The 18,043-nt window shown below is 36.6% G+C and overlaps 1 protein-coding gene across 1 annotated transcript in view; it reads right to left on the bottom strand.

Moving 5' to 3' along the window:
* LOC127424455 (A disintegrin and metalloproteinase with thrombospondin motifs 3-like) overlaps window positions 1-18,043 on the bottom strand; it is a 175,081-nt gene that overhangs the window by 65,468 nt on the left and 91,570 nt on the right. Inside the window, exons 10-15 of the mRNA XM_051669699.1 lie at window positions 15,032-15,164; window positions 11,503-11,616; window positions 11,251-11,396; window positions 8,902-9,077; window positions 6,653-6,786; window positions 5,373-5,496 (exon numbers count right to left, since the gene is read on the bottom strand). Coding sequence (XP_051525659.1) covers window positions 5,373-5,496; window positions 6,653-6,786; window positions 8,902-9,077; window positions 11,251-11,396; window positions 11,503-11,616; window positions 15,032-15,164 — 827 coding nt within the window. The remainder of the gene's footprint in view (window positions 1-5,372; window positions 5,497-6,652; window positions 6,787-8,901; window positions 9,078-11,250; window positions 11,397-11,502; window positions 11,617-15,031; window positions 15,165-18,043) is intronic.

Genomic DNA, 18,043 nt, shown 5'->3' with positions numbered 1-18,043 from the left:
GGAGAGTAATTAAAAATATTGAATAGTAAAAAAGGACTTTAATATTGATCTATTTCTCACCCACACCTATCGTATTGCTATTGAAGACATGGATTTAACTACTGGAGTCTTGCAACCCCCCACCCCACCCCCACAAACACACACACATTTTTAAGCCAAATCTACACCCTTGGCTGCCTTTATGTGCTTTTTAGAGCTTCACAATTTTGTTACCCATTCACTTGCATTGTGAGGACCTGAAGTGCTGAGATTTCTTGTTCTAAAACATCTTTGTTTGTGTTCAGCAGAAGAAAGAATGGGATGGCATGAGGGAGCAAATGATGAACGATGAAACACAAACACAAACATGAATCAACATTCTTAGGCACAATTGTTCTGCCATCTGTGCAATGGCTGTGTTTCAGTATAAACTGTAAAAGCATTTGGTTGTGGTGTCATCATTGTATACTGTAGGTCTTTATGCCACATTGTTAATAAATAGCATGTCATATGAAGACATGTTTGAATGTAGCTTATGAGGATTTGTCATAATTCTATGGTTCTATCCAACAGTAAAATTAGGCAGTTCCAGAAATAACAGCAATTCTGCAATGAAACATTGTGTCAGAGCCACATGGTAAAGTATGTGCTAATTAATGCCTAGCTCCGAACAAGATTTAACAAGATCCATTAAGAATGTGATATGCATATTTATACTAAAATTAACCTGTAGCTCAAATAATCATATTATGAATATTGCCAGTTGTAGGCACAACTCTGAAATATGTAGCTGCACCATAAGTCACCCATCCAATGCATTCAAATGAGCTAGTGCAGTGTACACCTTCATCGACACAAAATCAAAGATTTATACTGAAGATAATATAATTTAATATTATCATTAATATTAATTATATTTTAGTTCTAATGTCCATTTTGCTTACATATGAAAGAGAATGTCTACTAGCTAATGCTGTTAATTATACAGGGAACCTTCTAACTTGGCATATTATGAAATATTAATTTTTCAAAGAATATATATTATTCGTTTTTCATTATTTTAGAGAAATTTTTGCTTTTTAAAAATGTACAAATTCCATGTATTCCATCAATAAATATGATGTCTTGAAATTTCATATATTATACGTAAATGCTGTGCTCAAATAAACGGCTTTTAGTGTGTGAGTAAAACAGTATGCCTGTTGTATTCTATTCATTCATTAAAGTTAGAGACTGTCTATCTGTGTATATTTCTGATATTTGCAACCCTGTTTGTTATGCATTAATTATCCAGTTCACTGATTGAATGTTTTTGCTAAGAGTGTGATGAAACATAATTTTATGGGTATGTGAGGAGTTGCGTTTGACAACGGTCTAGATTTTGTCACAACAATAATGTAATGATGACAGAACATTTAAACTGGTTGCATAAAGTACTTTTAAAGGCAAAATATTCTGAATAGGCAACTTTTAAATGCTACCTTCGTCTCTATGACTGATGTTTTTATCTGCTTTGCGTGTGTTTGACCAGCTAACATAAATTATGGATATAAATCACTTCGGACTATAGGTCGCAGGACCTTTCAGATGATAAAAATAAAAAATAAAAAATAAAAAACGCGACATATTCCGGAAAATATGGTACTGTATGTTTTATTATGTTTTATTGTTTACATTCATAATTTGTACTATTTACAAGTATTTACATGTAGAACAAGATATAAAACGGTACTGTCTCTTTAAGACTACCAGTGGCAGTTCAGCCAGTGAGCAAATATTAACGGCAGAAAACATGCACGGTTTCTTTAGCATATCCCTGCTATGCTTGATAAGAATTAATGTTTCGAAACTGTAAAGAACAGAAAGGATATTAAAAGAGACATTATTTAATGACAAATGGATTGCGTGGATCTCATCTTTGGACACACTTTACACGGGACGAGTCCGTTACAGAAATACTCAAACCAGCCCTTCTGGCACCAACAATCATCCATGCGATTATCTAATCAGCCAGTCATGTGGCAGCAGTGCAGTGCATAATCATGCAGATACGGGTCAGGAGCTTCAGTTAATGTTCACATCAACCATCAGAATGGGGAAAAAATGTGATCTCAGTGATTTGGAGCGTGGAATAATTGTTGGAGCCAGATGGGCAGGTTTGAGTATTTCTGTAATGGCTGATCTTCTGGGATTTTCACGCACAATAGCCTCTAGAATTTACTTCGAATGGTGCCAAAAACAAAAAAACATCCAGTGAGCAGCAGTTCTGTGGACGGAAATGCCTTGTTGATAAGAGAGGTGCTATTCTGAGATGCAAGTTGGTGCTGTTTTGGTGGCACGAGGGGGACCTACACACAGTGGCGATTTCTCAGGGCCAGCAAAGCCTTCTCCGCTGGCATAACATGCCTAATAAATAAATATTTTTCATCCTTTCATTCTCATTGAAATTTTTGCCTATGTATTTTCAATTGCTTTCAACTTCTAATTAATCTACAAACGAATAGAAAAAAAAAAAAACATTTATCCAATCCGAATTTATTCCTCGATGCTTACAAGCAAAGTGTGACAACTTTTTCACAAATCGCATGCCCGAAGCCAAGCTCCTTAGCCGAAGCAGCGCGTGAGTCTGAGCGCCACCCCGTCAGGCCTTCAGAATTTCTGCAGAATCCCTCAACACTGCAGTGAATAGGCATCTAAAGTCAGATTGTCAGATTCATCAGCCAATCAGATTTACTTATTTGTTCTTGGTAGGTGTGGTCTTTAGGATATGTCCCAGTTCAGGCCTTCTAGCTGGCCTTGAGTGACGCAATCATGCTTTAAGTGATGTACGTAATTTGAAAGCAAAGAGCGCGAGATCTTGCTGACGAGTCGGCTGTCATCACTGCTGTTATTGCTGTTGAGAAAGAGATCCTTATGGATTTAAAAACCTGAGATGTTCTGCATGATCGTGCGATAGATTAATTAAACAGGAAAGGAGGGCTGATTTTCACTTCAAGCAAATTGGTAAGTGCTTTTTGCATTGTTATAGCAACATCAGGAGTTTTCTAAGTATAAATTAGGCTGCTTGAGCATTCAGTGTCGGATCAAGTTTTGAAAAGTAACCGTGTACCCTGACGAAACAAAATTTATTGCAAGCAAACTTTAAATCACAAATATTATTAGAGAGCTTTTTCTTGGTATTAGACCTCCTTGGTTCTGGCTTTTGTGTGTGGACATGTTTTTAAAATGTCAATTGGTATTATTAGTTGACTGCCACGTAATGTATGATAGGCATACTGTGTCTTATTCACTGTGAAACTGTGATTTCTTAATGGCATGAATCGCACTGAAGGCCTAGACTTAAAATGCACGGGCCATGGTTGCCTACACAATATTAGGCAGGTGGTTTTAATGTTGTGGCTGATCGGTGTATGTAAACTTTATTCTGCCCAAACAGCGCTACATCAGAAAAAGCAAAACATCACAGCTGTTAACGAGTATTTGCATATGGCTCACGTCGCGCAATAAATTATAACAAAGAAAGGAACAGATGCACATTGTTGGAGAGACAGAACTTTTTTTTTCATGTATTGCAGAATGATGCAGAAAATACATAGTGTGTACACACACAGACAAACACACTGGGAAAAGTCACTTGGAATCCAATAATAAATCACATCTTTTAAATTCGCTGTTCTGCATTAGCTTATCATGTAAGTGAACTTTTTTATTTACATATAGAGCGGGTATTGAAGATCAGATATATATATCCGTTTGGCAGAGACACATTGATGTGGTCAAGTGTAAATGGAATGTGCTTAATTAATCGGATAGAAATCCGATCAATAAAAAAGCATAAAAAGACCAAGTGTAAATACCCCCAGTGAGAATTGCAGCAGAAGCAGGTTCCTCTTATGTGTGGCTACGGCGATGTGAAGACGGAATATAAAGAGAGACCGCTTGAAGTTTGTATGCAAAGTAGATGATCGAAATGGAGTGGTAGGGACTTTAAGAAGCTCCCTGACTTAATATAAATGCAATTAATGTTGCTTAGTGTCTCCTACAAGTCACACAGCTCAGTGATTTTGAATGTGTGTGTTCTTGGTATTTTAATAATTTAATATATATAATTGGCCTTCCCCTATTTTGAGAATGTGAGAGTGGTGTTGCTTTTAAATGTTGAGCTATTGCTGTAATTTATTGCACTCAACCATTCACAGTAATGGTAAAATCCAGATATCATTGAAGGGTATTTTGTTAGCTACATTTTTATTCTTGTGATAAAAACTTAAAAGGAAATCATGATTTTTGGCTGTCTACTTTTCACAGTTACTTAGGTAAGAACCCATGTTTTATCTCAAAGTGTTAAGAGTAAACAAAGAACCTGACACTTCCAAACAAAATCTGTATTATATATAATTGGCTCTCATAACACTGATTTTAATTAGCTAGTTATCTCCTTGCCTTATTTTAGTGGATACCAATGCGCTTTTTTAACCCACGGACCTTTATATGGTATAAATAAAGCACATAAATGAAACTGCTTTAGTTAAGACTAAAATTCAAGTTATGCCCTCTGTTGTTCTTAAAGTATTTACTAAGTTCTTATAACTACAATTGTAGCAGGCCTGATGGACATTTTAAATCATCACTTATATATGCTTGCAAAAGGGCAAGGGAAGTTCATAGGCCACAGTTGTTTTATTCTGTGGTGTCAGAGGATAAGTGTCAAGAGTAAAAATAAAGTTGTTGAAGTTGTTCATACAATACCACATATACTTTTTCTGCTAGTGACATTGAGTAACAAGGCTAAAACATAGTTTAAGGAGGGGTCATGAGAGTAATACTCAAAGAAATAAAAAAGTTCAACACATCCCACAGTGGAAAATACAAAGAGGTAGTGTGTGCCATAGCAGACTCTGATAGCTGAATACACATGGAGAACTAAAAATAAACCTTAATTTCTTTCCTTTAGTGATACATATTGAAATATATATTTTTTAACTTTAGAGTTCAACTCTAAAGTTCCACACTCAAACTTTCTTGAAAGAAAAATGGAAGAGGGTACTTCCTGAGTACAAAAATTGTCTTGTGCTATCAAATCATTAAAATAACTACTCACACCTCTGCTAATAATTTGTGCATATGAATACAACATATTGAAAACTTTAAGTGTTTTGAATTCAAAAACTCAATAAATATATCTAAAACCAATCTTAAATCACTCACTGCCAAAAGCACTTCCAAAAGTATAAAGAACTCCAGAACTGTACTTTCTATCCAGACGTTTAAACCTGAAACTAAATGACAGTAAAATATAAACAATGACAGTGCTGCTGCGGAGTAAAACGATATGTCTGATTTCGGTAAAACACTGTCCCATGGGTAACCCAGGAAATAGCAAAGCCTCTTACCAGCTTTCTTGGGTGTTCGGGTGAAGGTTCCTTTCACAGTTCGGCAGTGGGAGTTGTCACCACCACACACACCACACTTATCCTCCACCTTACTGGAACCAATTTCCCTGTCACAGCCCACTTTCTGCAGGAGAGAGAGAAGACATGCAAGACACTTTACTGAGAAAAAAGGCAGGGCAGTTATACTCAGACTTCTGCTATTAGAATCACCTCAAGCTTTCATCTTTCCCAATGTCTGCATATCATGAAACTATAGCTACTGACAGAAGTGTCATTCCCATTTTTTGAATCAAGTGGATTTTGAGTGCAACCTCCCAAAAGCAAAATAATAATTTGTATCTTTATAATTAACATAACTAAGTTGCATAAGTAAGTTAAAAAGTGTTTGTGAATTCAAAAGTTATTTTGTAACATGTTTAATTTGCTCTTTACCATACAATGAAAGTACGCTGGCTGTCAAGTTCACTTGCAATTTTGTTTAGTTTATTTAATAACATTCACATTAGGTTGGGATTTCAACCATTATATATATTAGGTTGGGACCATTGAGCTAACACATCCTAATAATTTCTGCACAGAACTCTTATATATCTCTAACATATTTATCTTTGTTTTTTGGTTCATTGGTCCTATATTACTTAGGGCACCAAGCAAGCCAAGGTGGCAACTTGTATCCTCTCCAAAATAAATATGTGAATGATGCCCCTGCCTACTATTGATGGTGAAGTATTTTCCATGTTACTAATTTGGCCACTAAAAAAGCATAAACCTTAAAGATGAAAAAGTGCGACCAACAAATGTGTCTTTTTCTTTTGAAAGTACAGATCTTGGCATCGACAAATATGATACACTGTACAGTACATTGTAGCAGTTTGCTGAACAAAACTTTATAAAATGTGCTAGACATCTGCAAATAAATTTCAAAGCTTCTGTAATCTAGCTGACACTATTAATCACTCCCTCCAAAAAGCTAATCACTATTCATTGTGAGTTAAATCCACAAAAATCAATGTACTTCTAATAACCACATCCAGAGAGATCCATTCCTCAAACAACATACATTTTAAAGTGGTACTTATCCTGTATACACTGCACTGTAAGCCTGCAGTGGCTCAGAGATAAACCATAGAGCCAACTCATAACTCAATATTTTGATAGAATAAGTTAATGAGTTGCAAACGACACTGACAGGAATACTGCTAATTGCTGCTTCTCTACATTCAGCATCAAAGTAGTTTTTTTATACAACTTTTGGAGACAGGGTTTGTTTAACAGCTTACCACACACTCTCCACGCACACAGATGCTATACGGGTCTTTGTAAGAGCACCTTGTCCCATCATGCACAAGCTGCTTCATGTAGGCCACGTCACCTGTTTCTTTTGATTGGCAATATAGGTGACATCTTTTGTAGGCTGAAAGATAAAAGGACAATGAAAAAAAAAAAAAAAAAATTAAGGGGCTGTGTATATTTGTTTGGCCTAAGCACCCCTGGCGGTGAGTTTTATGACAAGTAATTCTAAGGCTAAAAGGAGATTTACTAATATTTATAACTTTATAACTTTTGAACAGTTGGTAACTTTACAGAGACATCGGATCACAGAAAACACATATTGAGATAGACAAAAATGCATGTGACAACACTGCATTTGAGGTGTAAGTGCTTATTCATCCTGAATGTTTCCCAGACAGCAATGAAGTGCCATCCCTCACCTGTCAATCAACCGCTGCTCTAAAACAAGGGTTTTAAACTTTGCCGGTTATTTGCTGCTTTAAAAGGAAATAAACGTCCGATCAAAAATAAATAAATATATAAAAAGCGAATACATTCACAAGTATGAGAACTTTACGGATCTTCTTCAGTGTGTCTGATTTCAACATGCAGAAACACAGATGCGAAGCACACATATCTGAAGCTCAGCTAACACAGGTACTCCACTAAAACAACAGATAAATTTGCTCAAAATGCTGCATTTGTGCTTAGATTAAGTTTTAACTGCATCTGGGAGAAACAGCCTGCTGGTTCTTATATAATTTTTTTTGCTGTATTGTGTCATGAAATCAGACCCTTCCCTCGAAGTGGTCACAGGAGATGCATTTTAGTAACCAGGTTTAAACAGTGATGTGTCTTGTCTGACCACCTGTGATCATCCGAAATGCATCTTAATACCAGTTGTAAATAGGATCATAGTGTCGAGCTAAAGTACTAAGTTTGGTTTAAATGTACCATAGCAATGCTAAGATACAGGCTCACTTCTGTTTCGTGTATTCACAAAGGGTGTGATCTAAAGATGTCACATCCTCCAGATCTGTCTACATGAGATCCCCTTCTCCTAAGTAATAACTCAACCTTGGACTACAATTCCCAGAATCCCTTTCCTCCCGCCATTCTCACACACACCTGTTTCCTATTCCCTCATCAGCTCCCTGTGTATTTAGTCTCTGCTCTGGCTTCACTTCACTGCAAAATCTTGCCAATTCACCTAGTTGTTTTGCATTTCTGAATGTTTTCTATCTTGTTGGCCTGCCTGTTTTGACCATTGCCTGTTCCTTGGATTACCCCCGTTGTCTCTGGATTTATTTGCATCGTGTGGATTTGCTTAGCTGGTTTGACCTCTGCCTGTTAGACTACTCTCTCTAATAAACTCTGCTCATGGATCTTCCCTCTGTGTCCAAATCTGATTTGTCACAAAAGATCCAATTTTGGTGAGGATTGTAAAAACTTTGTTGGAGGAATAGCGATGCTCTCTGCTGTAGCTCTAACAAATGAAAATTATGAAAATCAATGATAATATTTAATTATATTCAATCAATGAAATTATTAACTATGTCATGTGGATGGACATCCAGTAACCTTTCGAATGTGAGTTTTTCCTGTACTGACTTATCCCCCAGCGTAAGTTCTTTAATGCAAACTGTAATAAAAAAGTCACCTTATACAGCAGATACACTCGAGGACAGATTATACATTATCAAATATATAATGTGTTTTTTTAGATGTTTCCAATAATTGATTATGATAGATAAGATGCAATCATGGTTGCCGACTATGTGAACCACCGTGTTGTTTACATTGCGATACAGCATGGGATTCTGAGTTCGTCAAGCATAGATTGTTCTAAAAACATAGCCCTTGATGTTGAAAAGACTATTTGTAGTCTTTATAGTCACTCTTTTCTGGTAAACAGCAGCACAAATGCAGATCGCACCATTTTGATTGTACACCTCTGAGCCCAGCATAGAGTAATTACACCGGTTTGATCGTTCGTGGGAAAGGGTTAAGTTACCTAGCAACATCAGCAAGAACCTAATTAATATTCATGAGTTAAGTCATCAGCATGTCATGACCTCACAACGAGTCGGTGGCCCCCCCAATTCAAAACTTGTTCCAGTGTCTCTGGTTTTGCATCTTACTGTGCATACAAAAAGGATGTGTGGGGTTTATGTATCCTATGCCAATGATAAAAACTAAGAATAATCCCACCCACTGGCTCTTCAAATAACAACACTTTAAAATCTGGCAAACTCACCGTCTGGGTGCTCATAGGGAAGCCAGTGGTGTTTGGCATTCTGGTATTCAAAGTGGGAGTTGCGAAGTTGACACTGCTGAGCTCTGAAGTCCTCAAAGTGTTTAGGGCAATCATCTGTGTTACACAGCTGGTACTCATAGTTCACCCCTGGGCAGTCCTGACCTCCATTAGATGGACTTAATAACAGATAATGTGACAGCTAAGGTCAACCAATTACTTCAAAAATATAAACATCTTTGAATTAAAAAAAAATGCAGTAAATAATCAAAGTTAATCAAAACAAAGTTAAAATGAATATTTTCAAAGGACAAGTCTGGCACTAAGAGAACTTCGAAACACTCAGAAATAAAATATTTAGATCCAGGCTCAGACTCAATTAGCAATGTTTAGATGGATTGACAACTAACACAAAAGATGAATTAACTTTAACAACTGTTTAAAACTGCAGCTTTCATCTGAAACCTGTGATGATTTCTCATTCATGAGGGTTTTTTAAGTGCATGCATCTGCTCAACTCAAATGCCATTTGTCAAATTAACAGGTCCTTATCTAGCACACCACACCCAGCAGACTAATGTGAATGGTATTAAAAAAGGTGAAAATTCCCTGCTCTCTTGCTTTCTTTCTTTTTCAAAGTGTACATGCTAATTAATAAGCATCCACTCGTTTGCCCAGTGCATGAAATATCATCCTCCTTGAGAGAAAAGACAGCAGCCCTCTGATTATATACCATATTAAAAACTCCCTAAGCAGATGTTTCTCTATAAAAGAGATTTAGGAATGTAAACAGGTTATCAGATTATTTCATGCTTTCATAAAATCCATAACACTACAGGAGGAATCAGCAGACCAAATAAGGTAGTACAGTGATTTAAAAATCTTGACATATTCCACTGTGGCATAGGCAGTGCTGGGTAGATTACTTCAGAATAGCAATCCGATACTGATACAAATTACATGACTAAAATTGCAATCAGTAACATAATCTCTTGGATTATATCTTTAGGTAAACTAATATGACTACTTTTGGATTACTTCTGACCTGACTCTTTTTTTATTTGATGTTACATGCAATTGAGCAGTATAATATATGCTATTCTGACATAATGTTGCTTATATGCATTTAAGAAAACTTACATAATGAATCAAAATGTGAGAATCATTATGATTTTTTGGAGTTTTACTTGCTTTTTTTGGGCCAAGATGGCAGAAGAGGATTTTTTGTAAACTACTGTCTACAAGGTTTAATTTATTTTTGTCTCGACTACCAGAACCAATAACAAGTGAAGGTCACTGGATATGATCTGGACATGGTATTTCACAGTTATACATCAGCAGTTTTTAGTAACTTGCAGAATTATTCGTCTTGAGAAGGCATGGTCAAACATATATTAGCAGGCTGATTTAGAATGACATTTTAAAAGATTCAATCACTAAATTATGAACAATTCATTGCAGTTTGCTGGTTAGTGTGTAATCATGCAATCTTAAAAAAGTAACTGTAATCTGATTAGGAGTGTTTTAAAATGTAATTGAATCTAATTACAAGTTCTTGATTTTTGTAAACAGATTACATGTAATCCGTTACTACCAAACACTGGGCATAGGTTCCTTAAAGATGAAATAATCTTTTGGAAGAATGCATGACACATATTTTTGAAAGTCAATTTGATAACGGGGACCAACTTATTTTTATTACACGACTATTTTGAATACTTGATTCTGATTGGTCAATCGTGTCATTCTGCTGACAAATATTTGTATAAAATGACTTAAACAGTACATTTGACCATTTTCCCTGGCAAACAATCCCCTAAATTGTGCTTGTCATGTCTTTTTTAGTACTCTGTGGTCTCTGTCAACTGACATAATAAAGTAATTTACAGTATCCTCAAATCAATATTTAATGTCAATTTATTTATTTGGCAAGTAGCTGTGTAATAATCTGGATAATGTGAAGTCAGTTGGTCATTATCCCAAAATAAATTTGCAATAATGATGGGCTGACTGTACATTATTTGCAATAAAGATCTGATTTCTTTCATAAATGCATGTACTCAGTATGATCATTTTGTTTTGTTTGGCATAACACAAAGCTAACTCGTATTCAACGGTCAATTAAATGTTTCTTGTGTTTCTCCTTTCGAGTAGAGCCATACATGTACATCCATACCACCTGTATGCTTTAATTTCATCTCTTAGTCATTGTTTCCCTTCATATATTGGCATATTACTACAGAATCTTAACTTCATTCAAGGCATGTACACCAGGGTGGTGGTTAAATGTTATGTCTCCGCAATGTTGCTCTTCATTATCAAGCCTTACTGTGAGTAGAGTAGATAACATACACTGGGTTGTTGCACTGACGGGTTCTGAAACGCACACCTTTCCCGCAGGAGCGAGAGCAGGAACCATACTTGCTCCAAGCACCCCAGGCTCCATCTTGCTTCACTTGGTTGGCATTCTTCCACATGCAGTGACCTTTGTAGCACCACTATGAGGGAAAGGAGTTAAACATAGTTAAATTGTGAAGGACTTCCTGACCACAACAAGGGAGGAGGGAAAAACAGGCACAACAATAAGGAGACACATGGAATTACCTTCCCAGGTGCACATTCTGTTCCATCCAATGGAGGCCCCTTTTTGGTTTTGCAGAAGTATGGGTTATCTGGATGACTGCACCACAGCTGTTTACATGGATCAAATGTGCGAAACTGAAGGGAGAAAAAAGCACACATGGTTGGATGGTTGGCAGAGAGAGAGAGAGAGAGAGAATCAAATGTTGAGACAAATGTAAAATATTTTTTTAACTTTTGTGCCCAGCTACAATTTCACAAGTGATATGCTCTGACAATCCTTTGCCTCTTAGAGACGTGCTTGAGCACAGATTGAATAAAAGAACAATTAATTGATTTTCCCTCTTGCGCTGCTCTGGAGCTAGTGGTAATATTGACAAAACTTGAAAAATAAATTATATTAACTGTTTCTCAAATAATACCACACCTCAAAGTAATAATATCAATGCTTCAATACTTTTATCTTTAATAGTTTTTACCTTTATATGGTAATAATGGTCTTAGCTGTAAGGAATAAGTGTTTAAATGAAAAGTCTAAGTGGGCCCTACATTATAATTATCTGAACCAGGTTACAGTAAATCCTTACTAAAAATGTTGAGCTGATGAGTCAAAAAGTCTTCAGCTAGATACTTTGATGAAATAATGTTCATTACAAATTTTAAAGATCCAATTTTTCAGTTACATTTTCATTTACAAAAATTAGTGTTACAATTGCCCCCAACCACACAGCCTAAATCTAATCCTGTACATAACAATAGCTACCCATGGCAGTCTTAGTTTTATTAGCAATGTTACATTTTAAGAAAAAAATCCTATACATTAAATAGCTATTAGTTTAAATTTAAATACATAAAAACTTTAGATAGCAGAATAATTTACATTAAAAAAGTCTCCCTTACTGCTCCACATGCAGGAAATGAAAAAGAGGGAATTAAACAGAGAGAAAAGTGTTTACAGCAAATGGCACACTGTGAAGATGATTCGACAATGGCAGACTTATCCACTGGAGGCTGATACGCTACTGGACTTCTGTTCATTAAGGCTAATTTTTCTTTTCATTAAGCACAGTAGGAGCAAGTGTCATAGAAATATGAAGGATTGACAATCCTGTTGTTTGCAGGTAATTTTTCTCATAAAAAAAGAATCAAAAATAAACGCACACAATCTAAACAAATAATTAAAGTGGCAGCCTGGAACACAAGGCTGAGAGGTAGCTTATGAATGACAGGTGCAATACACATTTTTATCTTTGAGCTTCACCAAAACAGTGCTGCTTATTTGCAATGCAGTGTGGAGTAGGAAAGACTCAAACGTACCTTTAATAAATGGACGGATATGCCCAGGAGAGAGACGGCACAATGTTGAAGGAATAGATGGGAAGCACTGTTTCTATGAAAAAGCACTTCCTTCTAAGCCTCTAACAAGTTCCTTGGCAAGCAGTTGAAATCATAAATCTTTAGCTCTTTCACAGGCTCATGCTTTAAATCACATTTGCACTGAGAGGGTCAAGGGTGAAGATAATTTTAATTATTGGATAATCTGTTTGTCATGACATTAGGTCAATTTTTTTCTTAGGCATGTGCCAAATACTGCTCTTCACAAGTACATGGAACTTTCCACAAATAGGGTACAAAATAGGGACTGAAATGCTTATAAAATGAAGAAAGTTTTTTTTTTTTTCAAGGGTCAGTGAAAGGACATGTTTAACCTTCAGAAAATGTTGATTGTCAACCTCATAATAATATATAAGTTGTTTTGTTTTCCATTCAACCCTGTAAACTAAATGTACAAATATTTGATGTTTAAAACTAGCTTCTTTTGTGCTAGGTTATTTTTTACGTTAGATTATAGTTGATCTCTCTTATAAAAAATCTAGAGTTCTGAGAAACTACAGCTGCAAACTTGCCATAAATTTGCCACTCATTATTTTCACATGCAAATGTTTGCCAGAAGTTTGCAGCTCTTCACCAGTGGTAGTGAACCTGTAGCAAACCTTTGGCAACAATGAAACAATTTGCCACAATTTTGCCACAAAGCTCATTTGCATGTGAAAATGAACAGTGGCAAATTTGCAGCAAGTTTATGGCAAATATGGCATATTTTCACATGCAAATGAGCTTTGTGGCAAGCTTTGACTCTCAAATTTTTGTAAGGGCTAACATATCTAATAGTTATCAATTAAAAATTGTTGCACCTCTATTGCTTTAAAAAAGTCACATAACAAAAATTATAATTAAAGGTAGGCTTGGGATTGATGCCTTTTTCATGCACTGATAATTGGAAGATTTTACAGATGATTATCAATATACAGTATATCTGGATTTTTTACAGATACAGGGTGCTTTCACACTTGGTTCGATTGCTTGGACCAAACCCGAGTTAATTTTCTCCCCCCTCCCGCTGACCCCGCTGGTCTATCAGGAAGAATCGCAGACTTGAGTGAAATTTAAGATGACGTTTATTTGATGAATATAAAACAGAAATGTAATTTCTCTCTTTAGTGTAAGCCCCGTTTGGCGGTCCGAAGAAGTTGTACTCCGAACGTTCATATCCTGCCGGAGATAGGAGGCAGGGGCGAGGAGCCTACCCCTATGCAGGACGGGACACGACTGGTGGTGGTGGGGTGGTGGAGGTTGCTAAGTTAGCACACTGAAACAGCAATGTGATAGATTGTGAGCAGACTTATAAAGCAATGGCTTTCATGTGATTGGCTAGGAGTTACCTAGCTAATGGTGCGATGATGTACAGTTGCTAGTCTTCCCGCTAGAACTACGCTCCGCTTACATTTCTCTGTTCACATCATATTATTTGGGTCCGAACCACGGTCTGTTTATGTCATCATCGTGAGTACAAGCAGCAGCTATTTACCACTGTATCTAGCTAACAACTCGACAAGACATCACTGTGTTTGTGAAGCATTAAAATGTATCTTTTTGGAATTACCACGAAAAACTTACCATGCACAGAATGACACTTGTGTTTGTCTGCCACGGATGCATTTAATGTTCCTTAGAGCATGATTAGATGGTCATAGAAAATGTCATGGGGATGTGAGTTTTTGCTTGGCCTCTGACGCACAGATTGGCACAGATTGTTTAGGCATGAAAGAGGGGTTGAGGGGAAGGATAACAGCATGCTGGTCTTGTTAACTAGTGTTACAACCTTTGATGACAGAACGCCAAACAAACAAACTGCTGCTTCTCAGTGTCAGACCATAAACGATGTGTACACCTGTAACTTTACCCGTGATTAGGGTTTTGCCAGCATTGAGTAAAATCGTTCAGAGCTGGGTTTAGGATAATAGAACAAATAGCTGTGAAACTGAGCAATTCAAAGGCCAAAAAATATTACAGATATTTTTTTATAGACATGCGCAAGAGAAATTTTTAAAATATATTTGACATACTTCTATCCAGAAGACATTTGAATAGTCCTCTACAAGGAATTTGTTAAAATACAAAAGACTCTGAAGATTGACTTCATAGTTCTTTGATTAATAACTGACATTTTTCAGATCTGTTAGAGCAGAATACAGCCTAAGGCTACACTCACTGAAGTACAGATTTTGTATCCAACTCCAAAATCGAAACGACACTGCTCATCCATGGAGTAATTGATGCCAGGAAGTTCAGGAAGCTGGGGCCAGTCATGTTTAAAGGGGTCATCCAGCAGGCAATCGTATGACCTGAAAAATAAACAAAGTTCAGGGAGAGATGTTTAAGTAAACCTAAAAAATATGTTTCAAGAATGACCCTATAAACCACTTCTAAAGCTCAGTGGCAAACCATAAACCAGAGGTAAAGAATACTCTGTAATGAACTGAGACTGTTTACAAAGTGTTAACTTCTGTCATGACAATGGAAATGTAATAGAAACCGCACACGAACACACACACAAACACAACTACTAATGCTTGATTTTCATGCAATGTGTCCAATATTATCCATCTACAGAGCCACAGATCAGTGTGTTGAGTGTATAAATGGCTGTGAACTCTATAATGAACTCTTCCTCTGTTGCAGCTCGGAGATATCAGCTCGCAAGTTACAGGAAGCTTGATATAACGAACCCTTCACAAACAGGAAGAACTTAAAAAATCTTTCAAAATAATGTGTAGTGGGCTAAAGCATATAACTGGTAATAAGAAGGTTGCTGGTTCAATCCCCACAGCCCATTGTGTCCTTAAGCAAGGCACTTAACTCCAGGTTGCTCCAGGGGGATTGTCCCTGTAATAAGTGCTGTAAGTCGCTTTGGATAAAAGCATCTGCCAAAATGTGTAAATGTAAATTGGAGGTGTACCTGTGGATGTATTTTAAGGTCTACCTTCAAACTCAGTGCCTCTTTGCTTGACATCATGGGAAAATCAAAACAAATCAGCGAAGACCTCAGAAAAATATGGTGGACCTCCACAAGTCTGGTTCATCCTGGGGAGTAATTTCCAAACACCTGAAGGTACCACGTTCTTCTGTACAAACAATAGTACGCAAGTATAAACACCATGGGACCACGTAGCCATCATAACGCTCAGGAAGGAGATGCATTCTGTCTCCAAGAGATGAACGTAGTTTGGTGGGAAAAGTGCAAATCAATCCCAGAACAACACAAAAGGACCTTGTGAAGATGCTGGAGGAAACAGGTGGACAAGCATCTATATCCACAGTAAAATTAGTCCTATATCAACATAACCTGGAAGGCTGCTCAGCAAGGAAGAAACCATTACTGCAAAACCACCATAAAAAAGCCAGACTACAGTTTGCAAGTGCACAGGGGACAACGGTCTTACTTTTTGGAGAAATGTCCTCTGGTCTAATGAAACAAAAATTGAACAGGCCATAATGACCATCGTTATGTTGATAAAAAGGATGAGGCTTGCAAGCCGAAGAACACCATCCCAACCATTAGGCATGGGGGTGGCAGCATCATGTTGTGGGGGTGCTTTGCTGCAGGAGGGACTGGTGCATTTCACAAAATAGATGGCATCATGAGGAAGGAGAATTATGTGGATATATTGAAGCAACATCTCAAGACATCAGCCAGGAAGTGAAAGCTTGGTCACAAATCGGTTTTCCAAATGGACAATGATCCCAAGCATACCTCCAAAGTTGTGGCAAAATGGCTTAAGGACAACAAAGTCAAGGTATTAGAGTGGCCATCACAAAGCCCTGACCTCAATCCGATAGAAAATTTGTGGGCAGAACTGAAAAAGTGTGTGCGAGCAAGGAGGCCTACAAACCTGACTCAGTTACACCAGCTCTGTCTGGAGAAATGGGCCAAAATTCCAGCAACTTATTGTGAGAAGCTTGTGGAAGGCTACCCAAAATGTTTGACCCAAGTTAAACAATTTAAAGGCAATGCTACCAAATACTAACAATGTGTATGTAAACTTCTGACCCACTGGGAATGTGATGAAAGACATAAAATCTGAAATAAATTATTCTCTCTACTATTATTCTGACATTTCACATTCTTAAAATAAAGTAGTGATCCTAACTGACCTAAGACAGGGAATGTTTTCTACAATTAAATGTCAGGAATTGTGTAAAACTGAGTTTAAATGTATTTTGAACTTCTGACTTCGACTGTAAATTCAAAATCTTTAAGTGGCACTAGATGTCCTCTGAATGGATTCAGTGAATCAATGACAGCTCAAATTAATAAAAAACCTTAAATTGAGTGGTCTATTACAGAAGTCCAGCCCAGAACTTTAGATTATAATGTGCATAATGTGTCTCAGCTGAGACTAGAAGATTGCTTTTTGATTACAGCATCTCGTTAATCACTGTTTCTTCTTTGATAATTCACAGGATTCAGCAAATTTAACACAATTTAACACAAGTTTTTCACATTTTATTACCTAACATGGCCTTTTTTTGAAGGTGAAGTGTGTCATTTCTGTGCCACTAGCATCACAAAACGTAATTGCAAAAATAACCACTATTTTCAAACCGGTTTAATGGCCATTGGTAATTGGTCAAAATGTTGAGGCAAAAGTTGCCCCGATTTGAGTTCATGTTTTTAATTCGCAACATCTGATGTTGTTCAATTCTTTTCTATTCTATTCTATTCTAGGCCTTTACATACATAAAATCACGTTAAGTATTTTGAGTTGATGATGATAAAACTTTTTGGGTAAAGGGTAATTAATTCTCTATATAATTATTCATATTGAGAATTTGTTGAGTAAATTATTAAACTTAGGTATTTGACATAAAACGATGACTCACTATATGTTTTAATATGGTAAGAGTTTTTTCTCAAATATCTCATAATCCATCTCAATTTTAATAATCAAAATGTTCAAACAAACAGAAAAATGTTGCAATAGCACAACATAGCCACAGTGTTTACAATTTTTGGAGGAATCAACCTACAAATGACTCTGCTTATTATGCAGGGATAGGACAAAGTATTTTAACATTCAAATGATGACATACTTTATAGAAAAAAAGAGTGCCATTTATGATATATAATAACTTCAAAGCTCCCCAGGTGCACAACACAGCATTTCAGTTTTGAAACAAACTGTGAATAGCCTAAATGTTATTTCAGTTTGGACTGTTCTAT

Source organism: Myxocyprinus asiaticus, chromosome 3 (genome assembly GCF_019703515.2).
Source record: "Myxocyprinus asiaticus isolate MX2 ecotype Aquarium Trade chromosome 3, UBuf_Myxa_2, whole genome shotgun sequence".
NCBI classification, from domain to species: domain Eukaryota; kingdom Metazoa; phylum Chordata; class Actinopteri; order Cypriniformes; family Catostomidae; genus Myxocyprinus; species Myxocyprinus asiaticus.
The sequence above is the reverse complement of the archived record's forward strand: the minus strand, read 5'-3'. Positions and strand labels throughout refer to the sequence as shown.